The sequence below is a fragment of the Dissoconium aciculare genome (genome assembly GCF_010015565.1).
Source record: "Dissoconium aciculare CBS 342.82 unplaced genomic scaffold K489scaffold_17, whole genome shotgun sequence".
In the NCBI taxonomy this organism is placed as follows: Eukaryota; Fungi; Ascomycota; class Dothideomycetes; order Mycosphaerellales; family Dissoconiaceae; genus Dissoconium; species Dissoconium aciculare.
The window spans coordinates 21,306-32,112 of record NW_022984967.1 but is presented as its reverse complement, the minus strand read 5'-3'; the positions used below and the strand labels follow the sequence as shown (position 1 = coordinate 32,112).

The 10,807-nt window shown below is 51.8% G+C and overlaps 3 protein-coding genes across 3 annotated transcripts; 1 reads left to right on the top strand and 2 right to left on the bottom strand.

Moving 5' to 3' along the window:
- Window positions 1–149: 149 nt before the first annotated feature.
- Window positions 150–843, bottom strand: K489DRAFT_384704 (uncharacterized protein). The gene has a single exon (XM_033605919.1). The coding sequence runs from the start codon at window positions 434–436 to the stop codon at window positions 257–259; it is 180 nt and encodes a 59-aa protein (XP_033455550.1). The 5' UTR covers window positions 437–843; the 3' UTR covers window positions 150–256.
- Window positions 844–3,896: 3,053 nt separating this feature from the next.
- Window positions 3,897–5,588, top strand: K489DRAFT_90530 (uncharacterized protein). Its single transcript, XM_033609028.1, has 4 exons — window positions 3,897–4,301; window positions 4,372–4,761; window positions 4,848–4,998; window positions 5,056–5,588. Exons 1-4 carry the CDS (start codon window positions 4,114–4,116, stop codon window positions 5,374–5,376), a joined length of 1,050 nt encoding a protein of 349 aa, XP_033455549.1. The 5' UTR covers window positions 3,897–4,113; the 3' UTR covers window positions 5,377–5,588.
- K489DRAFT_384700 (P-loop containing nucleoside triphosphate hydrolase protein) lies at window positions 5,503–8,636 on the bottom strand. The gene is made up of 3 exons (XM_033605918.1): window positions 8,366–8,636; window positions 6,593–8,283; window positions 5,503–6,540 (listed from the first exon to the last, which is right to left on the bottom strand). Exons 2-3 carry the CDS (start codon window positions 8,268–8,270, stop codon window positions 5,753–5,755), a joined length of 2,466 nt encoding a protein of 821 aa, XP_033455548.1. The 5' UTR covers window positions 8,271–8,283; window positions 8,366–8,636; the 3' UTR covers window positions 5,503–5,752.
- Between the last annotated feature and the right edge of the window lie 2,171 nt (window positions 8,637–10,807).

Here is a 10,807-nt window from a genome sequence, read left to right as displayed (position 1 = left end):
ATGCCGAAAGACTCTCGGCATACCTGCTGGCTTTAAGATCTTCACGCTCGCTTATGTCATCGAGCTCTCTCATTGCCGCAATTCCGAGTCCCGTCCGAAACTTCACCGACATCGCTCCTTTACCAAGGCTTCATCGTTTCCAGATGAAGGTGATTCTCAAAATCCATGGCGAAGACTCCATCGAAGTGGGAGCTATCAGTCTGTTCACAAGAGCATGTTCAGTCATCTTTCGAAGTCGGACCGTGTAGGACGTCTTTCAGACACGAGGGGCCTGCTCTGTCGGATCATGATAATTCTCTCGACACGTAGCGTAGGTCGCCATGGCAGGAACGAGAAACTGTGTTGTAAAGTAGCGACTAAGGACTTCCTCCTCAAAACCTTTGAGACACGACCATCTCACTCTGAAAGAATGAAGGTGTCCGTAGTCGCTCGGCATAGAGCTGAGGTCTCAGCCAAAGATCGCCGTTGAACGGCCTCATCGGGAATCATGGTAAAGAAAGATGCAAGAGATGTCTTCTCAACCTCTGCAAAATTATGCCCGGGTGTCCATCAGTGGCAATGTCGTATCCGACCTTGACCGGTGAGAAGAATGCTTGCAATACCTTTGGTTTTGTGTCCTCTCAACGTCTTGAACACTATGACGCCGCACTTTCCGACACAAGGCTTTTGTCAACTGAATCAGGCAAATCACTGTTTGTGTCTGGTGCGTATCACTGTCGAACAAACGTTTTCGTCTCGTTTGTCCGACAGGAGAACAAAACGGGCTCCGATCGTCATCAAGCGCCGTGGCCTGCTTGGCAAACCTGTATGATACCTGCTGCTGTGCGACTCCATGCAGCGACCCGATGGACCCCGTACTAATTTCCCAAGTCCTTACACAGCTTGCAGGTGTGTTACCCTCGTACTGAGCGGCAATCGTTCCGAAGTAGCTGCAAAGCACAACATCGCCGCGTCAGCATGGATATTGGCTGCATCATAGAGTTCCTGGTGTTACTGGGCAACAATGTCGGATCGAGCCCACCATTGATATTGAGTTTAAGTAGCTATGTCCTGATCAACTCCTCTCTCACTCGGCCAGCCCAAGTGAATCGAAAGATATCTCAAAGCCTCACTTTCGACAGGTTATTTCATTAATTATGCGCAGCCTGGTGTGTGCACTGCTTCACAACACCAGACTCTCGTCCATTCAGAGAGGCGTCAGTAGCGATAAAGATGTGCATCATCTCTAGGTTACGACTGCCTGCTTTCGAGCACGCTGCTGTCCACAACCAACGTAATCAGCTAACTCAAATCACACTGCCGGCATCCGATGCTGCACCTCTGGTGAGTGCAAATACCCTGCAAGACTTTCCCTCGCACAGCTCACAAGTACTATTCCCTTGCTTCTCGGTGATGACCAACAGCGTAGTGATCCCAGCGTCCAGAATTTGCAGACCTCACGATGTGAAACACGAGCGGAGCTGTAGTGCCATGTGTGCAAATCGTACATCGACAGCGCCTGGAGTAGCTCACCTTCGCCGAAGGATGAAGCAAACGGACAGCGCCTCAGAATTCTTTGCGGCATTGGGCTTGCTTTCTCCGGCAGGGATGCAAAATCCTGACCCCATAAGTCTGAGAGAGCTCTTATACTCATCATGCGTCTCTTCTCGGATGTTTGCTGGCTCGTTCTTGCATATCAATTCCTTCACCTCCAAGATAGCAATTGCATCACTCATGATCTCGACTCATGGTAGCCGCGGACCTTTCATGGTGCAATACCAGAGCTGATACAGGTCATCTCCAGCGATGCTACGAACGTGTCTCGAGCGAAATCCACAGCTTTCTCGGACGTCACGGTCGAGTTGCCGCGCGGTCACACCAGTTCCATCGTCTTTGTTGGGATGCATGGGCTGGAGCGTGTCAGGTATCACTCTGAGCAAAGGTGCGTTCATCGCTGCCCCTGATCGATTGAACCATGCTAATGGATGGTACGGCGCACTCGTAGACTCGACCACCAAAGAGCTGTACATGCGATCATGGGCTGGCTTCAGGCCGCCGCCGATGACGATGTGTCACGCATGCAGCGCACCACTTCCAGTTCGGCTTCGCTTGGTCAACATCAGTCATCGTCACGACGAAGATATACTTCGACCATTGTGAGCTTTCCGCTCAAACGGTACTTCTCCGCATAGATATCAACCCATCGGCGAGGAACACTAAAGCTTCAACTTACATCAGGAAGGGTGTATCGTCATCTTCTTGATGTCTGCATGAGGGCGGAAACTTCAACACACGGGATCTCCTCTTCAAGAGAATGGAGGTCTGTGATGTCGTGGGCGCCTTTGCCAAGCTTGTCCCCGTCCTGTGGACTGGTGATAAGACATTCGGCAAACACGATTCGCGCTGAGCTTCGTATACCCACATCAGGTCGATTCTAAGATTGGACGAATGCAGTATCGGACCATGCTTCAAGAGTTCCGCATTCAATATTATCTGCCAAAGGGTCATTCTACACGGCAGTACAACTTAGCATTGCCACCGCCTTTGGGTACCGCATCGGGGACCGCATTGTGTAGACCCTGAAGCGAGACAGAGACAGATACGGCACAAATCTCTTTCCGAACGAAGATAATGGCCTGACGCACTCCACGGAGCTGTGCAACCTGCCGTCGGCAACCACCACTCGTCTCGATGGTGCCAGGTCGTACCGCCGGAGGCGCTTTACGTCCTCCAATCAGCACGAGGTATCAAACTTGCCTCATACACGTCATATGTAGGCACAGCACCAGAGCGTCTGGTCAGCGCAACTCTGTCTCGCTCTGGATGCCCATGCCTACTTTCAGGCAGGCCGTCGAAGAAGACCTGCAACGATTTCTGTTCCTGCTGCTTCTGCTGTCGTAATTGCTCGATTTTGGAGCAATCCGGCCGCGGTCACTCCAGTCGCTATCCATCATGAAGCTCGGCGCACAGAACGAGATGGCGGTGGCGCTTAATTCCGAAAGCTACCTTGCACCAACAAGAATGGTATCGAAATGCCGTGACATGCACCTCGAGGATTAACACGTCGCTCAGGCCGCGGCTGCCTCGCAAATTACCCCGTGTGTGCCGGATGGAGAAAAAACAAGACTTCATAATTTTCTTCCCACCTTACACAAACTCGTAGGTGTTCCTTCGAACTCCTTCCTCCTGTGACTCTGTACTGCAAGAGCTTTCGGGCAAGGAAAACATCGGAACGAGGTCCTCAACCAATACACAATTTCAAATCCTCCTCATCCGATGCACAGGCTCGAAAGACCCGATGATGGTTTTCGACTAACCAAATCCTGTTACGTTCGCACCGATACTTGCCCAATGCGACCAGTTTCAGGCAGGCACGACTCCTGGATGTAATTCCTGTTACACTAGCGGATTCGGAAGTCCAGGTGGTTGTACGACCACTCCATCTCCCCGAACAACACCGGATGTCGTGCAGAGAACTGGATCGAGACCAGATTCCTCACGCTGGAGGAAAATCCATTAGACCAGAAGTCAGCCGTTTTTGAAAAGAACGGCTCGTGTCAGGCCTCCACCTGATCAACAAAGCCAGGCCATTCACCATATTTATGGCGTCGAGACGTTTGTGCCGACACCGACGACGAGCAGAAATACGAATGTATTCTATCTCTCGTTGAGCACGTAACCCCCTGGGTACATTGAGCATCCCGATTATGCATCGGACTAAAATCGTACAAATATAGTACAAGACTTCGGATCCTTCAACGCTACACCATGCGCGTTGATGACTGCTGAGCACGAAGCAAAATATCGCATTGACCTCGCACGAGCACGAATCTGCCTACGAAGTGTCGGGTGAGTTTCATCATGGAAACTCAACTTCACCAGACACACCTTGCCACCTGCCCAAAGTGGAACGTAACACACGATATCCTCGAGGAGTAGCCGTCCATTTCGAGAAAGTCGAAACGTTATTGTGTTGCAGGAGCTGGTAGAATTGAACACGAGGGAAAAGTATGTAAGGATGGAGAATATCCTGAAGAGATATTCCGCAACTCCATCCTCTTTTCACTCGCAACAATCACTACCAGCTTACCTCGAACACCTTCGCTGGTCCCCCTCCCCCCACAACGACCCACCATGCAGATCGAGCGGCTCGAGCAGACCGGCCAGTACCCCGGACTTGGCTCCGAGGGTTGCGGCACAATGCCCGACCTGTATCCTGGGGATGCGTTTCCCATCATGCAGTTGCTCCACCACCTGCATTCTGTGAACGTCCCTTCGGATGTCGTCTCTGTCGCCCGCCACAACCGCTACGACCTCACCAAGTAAGCGAGAAATCCCTCCATCAGCACCATCCCATCTAACTCCAAACATGCTAATTTCCAAACAATTTAGCCTCATCCTTGACCTGGACATGCCCGGTGCAGTCGCCGTGTTCAGCCGGTTCATCGACCTCTTCGAGCCGCGCGTCCTCTCCCGCATCGAGACTGTGGATTTCCGCAGCAGATACTTCCACGCCCTACTCAGCGTCAAGAGCCCCGGCATCATGGCCTTCCCGCAAGGCGAATGGACCATCATGTGTCCCTGCTCCGCACATCCTCGCACGGTGACATTCCAAATGTGCGAGTGGCAATTCGCCGCGCTGGAAAGGCGCCAGATCTTCGGCCGGGGCTTCCATGAGGGACTCCTCAAGGAACTGGTGCGAGCTTCGCGTAGAAACACTGCCTTCGACGTGACGGCGTACAAGGGCATTGCAGACGGCTTGGGGAAGCTTTGCTTCAACCTGTAAGTGAATCTCCCTCCCTCCTGGCCTGACTCTGTATTGTCCATCTTCCCAAAGCCGCAATTCTGACGCTTCTTCTTCCTTCCAGCATGCAAATGCCCGCGCCATTCATGTTCACGTCGAAATGCCAAGTTTGCACGTGGCACATGCAGCAAGGAGAGCGACCAGCCGGAGAGTCCGAGAGCAACAGCAACGATCTGGTTCTGGGGTCGGATTCTGATCGAGGCACCGGGCCAAAGGTATGTCCTTCACACTTTCTCTCCCTACCTCCTCTACTAAATACCATCTATTCCCAGGGTCCCATCGGCAAACGTCATCTCTCGTCGACGTGGGAGCTGCAAATCGCCCCACCAATGACGATGCAGCCAGCTCCCCCAGGTCACGAGTGGATGGCGCAGCACCAGCACCAGCACCAGCACCAGCCGCAGCAGCAGTGGAACGACGTCGGGTATCTGCCCGAGACATTCTACCAGACAGCGCCGCCTCTCCCGACCGGAGGATGGACGGATATGCATGGCAATTTCCATCCGGCGCCGATTCCGCCGTTTGTTGGGAATTTCGTCCTGCATTCTTCGTCTTCTTCTTCGGCGACGGGGGGGTTCCCGGGCATGTTCTGAATTCTTCTGTTCGCTGGGACTGGGCGGGTCACGGTTGGTGCGACATACACGGGAGGGAAGGGCATAGAGCGGACATTTCTATGGGTCTTGCTTAGCGGTTGGTTTTTATGTTGTTATTTGATGATACCCCATTTGCGTCTGTCTAGATAGAGTCAGGATGTTCTATCACTCGACATTGCACTGCAGTTATTATTGAGCTCGTTCAAGTCTACTAGAGACTGAAGTCTGGCTGGGGGCATACGAGATTCATTCAAGTTCATTTATCATATCATAAAATTCTCATAACCTCATTTCACAATTTCCAAGCCTTCTCTCTTCATCACAATTTTTAGAGGAAAGTCGCTGCTCATCACAAATCTTCTTCATCTCACCCTTCTCAAGAGAAAAGCGAAGACTTCGTCGCAGCACTCTCCCGGTTCGCATTGTGCAAATGCTGCGTGACATCCATCACGGTGTCGATATGTTTGTAGCTCAGCCCCTCGCCGCGCTGACTCGCCAAAAGCTGCGCCGTCTTGAGGATATTCTTAATCTGGCGACCATTCATACTCAGCGCCGCGAGCTTTACCATATCCCTCTCCGTGATTTCATGGGGGAGCGTGAGTTTGAGATGTTGCGCTTTGGCAGCTTCCTGGGCCGCGGCGGATTGCTCTTCTCCCCCTCCTCCGTCGGCTGCCGCTGCATCGAGTCTCTTACTGCTGGCTTTTGCAGCACTCGCAAGGGGTCGAGGAGGTTTCTCGCGGGCGGCGGCTTGCGCGATGTCGTGTTGGCGCAGGAAATTCTGCCAGACGGATTCGCGGCTCTTGGCGTCGAGTTCTTTGTATTCGAGACTGATGTGGATTCTGCTCTGGAAGGCGGCGTCGAAGGTCTCCACGCGGTTGGTGGTCAGGAACATGATGCCCTCGTAGTACTCGAGGACTCGGAGGAAAATCGTCACGAGCTTGTTGCGCTCTAGTTCGTGGAGGCTGCGCTCTTCGAGGAACACGTCGGCTTCGTCGAGGAGCAGGATTGCGTTCCACCGAGTGCACATGTCGAGGATGTCTTGTAATTGTTTCTCGATGTGGCGGGGGCTTAGGCCGAGGTCGCCGGATGAGATCATGAACAGAGGAACTCTCATTTCCTCGGCGACGGATTCTGCTGTGAGTGTTTTGCCCACTCCTGGCGGGCCTATTGGGTGTGTCAGTTATCAGCCGCATGATCAACGTTGAGCGTGACTTACCGCATAACAAAAGAATTATACCACGACCTTTGCCCTCGATGACATCGTCGAATTGACTCCGATAACCCTGCTGTGTCGATGTGAAACCAAGGATGAGTTCTTTCTGATTCTTGGGCAAGACCAAGCTATCAAAAGCGCGCTCGTTGAATGTGACATCATGCACAGCAGTGACGAAGAAATTCAACCAAAGCTTCTCCTGCAAAGCGTAGCCACGGACTAATGGACTTAACAAAAGCTTTTGCTGATCTGTCAACGGCTTCTTCGCGGGCCGCTCGTTCGTTTCGTCCTCAAAGAAGCCATCCACAGGCATGCCGCCATCCTCCAAGTCATATCCAGGATCATAGTCGTCGACCGGACTGCCGGGCATTGGCGGAAGATTAAGGCTGATAAATCCTGAAGGCGTTAGGATACGACGACAGGAAGAAGGTTTGGATTTTGCCGAGCTGTTCAAGGTAGAAACATAGACTGCCATATCAGGGTTGAATCGATTAAAACCTAGCGTATCGATCACGATACGGCCTTTGATGTTGTATCTCTCCTTTCGGCCCATGTTGTTCAATCGCCATCCGATGCCGTGATAGCTCCGGTAGTGGGATCCAGCAAGCTCTTCGACTCGAGTGCCACGTTCAACAAGCTTGGTGTAGATATCTGCTTTGTGACCATGAGAATCCCAGGGAAGTGTCTGTAGACTAGTGATCGAGCGCGTGCCTTCGAAGATCCCGATGGCCATGTTGAGTCTGTTCGTTCCGAAATTCGTTCCGTCCCAATCATGGTATTCGCACATCAACCAATAGACAGGATTGTTGTCGCGGTCTACTCCGTATCTCGCTGAACTTAATGAGAAGACGCGGTCTTGGCCTTGTTGCCTGCTGTAGACTAACATTCCGGGCTGGAAAAGAGTCCAGAGAAGTTCGTAGGTGATGACGCCCTTCTCTTTCATGTCCACTGACGATTCAATGATGTCCGCAAATTCCTTAGAGAGAAGGTCGTATAAGAGCTCCGCGTGTTTGATTCGTTCGTCCAAGCTTGCGTCATCGTTTCCATTCGTCTCATGCTCGGCCGGGTCTTTAGAGAGCGCTGAAGATTGTGCGTCGGACGAAGCATCCTCAGACTTTTCGGCATCGATCGCCACCTCTTTCGAAGAGTGTCCATTGGTTTGTGGCAATTTCTGAGACTCGAGACGCTTGTCTTTCATTGCTTGAATGGCGCTTTTCAACTCAGACCAACGATGAATCAGCGGTTCAAATCGGCCAGTGAACTCAAGTCGTGCAAGATGAGCCGTCACGCCCGGATATTCAGCCAGGACTTCGGCGAGTAGATCTTTCAGATATGGACTTTGTATGACAATGGAGTGCATCGAAAGAACTTTCTTCGGATCGTGGAATACTCTGACGTTCCGTACAATGATCGCCCATTTTGCCGATTCGGCATCCTCAGCAGGCTTGGGAAGGTCTTCCGGAATTGTTGCCTGCCACTGAAAGCGACCTTTCTTGTCCTCTTTACCGCTGAAAAGCTGCTTCAGTCCAACAGACATGCCGATTTCTTTGGGATCGACCTTTACGAGGTTAGAGGCATCTGGGGTTTCGCCTGTTGTCCCTCCGGCGGCCGCGTACACTTCTGCTATCGTGCCGCCCTGCATCGGCAGTGGATATATCCCTGCGCTCTGTTTGGGTCTCATCGGGACGGAGGAACTTGTGGAATCTTCGTCAGAGCTGTAATCTGCCATGTCGCAAGTGTTGCGGCGTGTTGGCTTTGTGAGAGGAAGGGAAATACCTTGACAGGATGCGTTTTGGCTTTTGAACAAGTCGTGAGTCACGTTAAGTGTCGTACAGGCAGCAGTGAGGCACAGTCAAGGCTCGTCATATGTGTGTTTTATCGATTGACACAATGCTGGGCGTATCTCAATTGTTCCAGAGTGTGGATGCTTGCCTGCACTGCCAGCGAGCTACACAGTACAGCCTGACCGGGGCGTGGCTAGCGTACACAGCCAAACTCAAGATAGAGTAGTAAAGACGCCTTGCGCCCGGGGAACTCGTTACCGAATCGGCGGAGCAGCTTTAGCGGTACAGGATGCTAACGATTCACCAATTACTGTATTACCTGTCGACTTTCATACGCACCTGGGCAAGCGCTTATTGTTGACCGCATCGCATGGCAAGACAACGGTATGTCACCGAGAGGACGTCATGCGATTCTAGACAATCCTCGTTTCGGCCTCGCGACCGTTGACCGTTCGGCATTGACATGCTGTGCGGCCCGATTTTGGGCTTTCCCGACTTTGATGGTTCCACGGAGCGGACAAAGGAGAGCCGAGAAAGCCTCAATGAAGACCGTTATGCCCTGACTGCATGACGCTGCCGTTATGGGGGCTTTATGCGTATGCACTGCAATAATCGGTCCACTTATTGACGTGGCCATCCCCGCTCCGAACGAGGCGTACTGCTGCAGACAAACAAATTGCTTTGGCTAGTTCTCGGTGGAAAGCTTCCGAAAATGAGGCTTATTGAATGCATGCTTGGACACATGACACTCGGAACTCATCCGTGATCGACTGATCACCCTCTCTGATGGGACGAATGTCGTGATGACTGCGTGTCGTGAAGGTTGTCCCTCCAACGGACACCTCAGCGTCAATTCCGTGCGACTCTTTGCGAGCTGTGTCCGACGACCGTCGTCCAGTGCATCAGACGTGAGAGCTTACCACAGTGTCATGCCTCATGCACAATGCGTTGCCGTCATGTTCAGTCTTATCCGTTGCAGAGATTGCACCACGTAGCCAGTTGATTAGCACTTTGTGAACAAAATAATGGCTCCGCCTTCCTACATTCTGACGATTTCTCATACGAAGAGAGCAACAGACAATCACGGTGAGACCTTGCAAGGAACGCCATAAGCGTGGAAATGTGCGTACAAGTCCCTTCATCTGCCGATTCCGAGAACCGAACATACGACACGAAAATTGCTTCGAGGCAGCCAGTACAGGGGTTTTGATCATCGCTTTCAACAACATCGACAATCCAAACACGAGCGTGTTAGGTCGATTGCAGGACGAGTACGAGAATCAACCCAAACCCTAACGCTGTGATTTGTCTTCACGAAACGCTTACCTAAGTCGCATTGAGTGACTAATCCCGATCCGCACGTGATGAGACGCCTCTCATCGAATCTGCTAGGAACCTACCTACCTACCTAGGTAATAAGTCCTCCCAAGGTTCTCGTTGATTTGATCAGTCTTGTAGCGAACCTCGGCTCAAATCCATGGGCAGCAGGTCAAGCTTGCGAACCCATTCTCCGCCAGATCTCCCATTGTCTCACCAACAACAGTGTCGAGAGGAAAGTCATGTCACTGACGACAAGGAGATGATGGCAGTGATGACATATACAATTAACGTGCGATACCGTTTGTCGCAAATACAGTCTTTACTTGCTGTGACATACATAGCCATTGCCTCGACGTGATCGACTTCAGGATCGAGCTGCAGGACGGCCAGTGATTTTATCTCCATTGGATCAGACGAACGAGCCGTCATACCAGACACACGTGTGCGTCTATATATTTACATGCATGTTCGCTGCCGCAGCAAAGAAGCGGTCACTTGAAGTCTTGAATACATCATGCGCGGCTCTAGTGTGATCATTAGTACTGTTGACTACCTAGGTACTGTTCTGTAATTGCAATGCACCTTGGCCAATGCTGCCGGGCATGAAATTCGGCTTAGGTCCAGCCGGAAATTCATCGTGATGCCATGCCATGGAGGGGGAACCGTTCTATAACGTCGCAGAGCCGCATTGGTGTCCAGGGCATCCCGCTTTCCCCTCACCGTCAATTGAAATGCCAATTTACAGATGTCAAGTGACACACGATAGGGATACATTGCAAGGGGCTTGTTCGAATCGATAGAATGCATACCGGGAGCAACTGGAGCATACGTGATTAAAGAAGCAGTAGAGCTTGTTAGATACCTCCTGGCGAAATCACAAGCTCTCGGTATATCGTAATCGTGAAATCGGCAAGACGCCGGCCGAGCACTGCCACAATCCACTGCATGCAGGATGATGAGCCATCGCAGGGAAGACAATCACTGGAGATCCACGCCAAAGCCAATCAAAGAATCGTCTCTTGCGCAGGTACTGCCCAGGGCAGTCTAGTGCATGTCTTCGATGTGGTGCTTGTTTGAGTAGCAAGCCGACTTCTCCACCATTACTGCCGCGAAT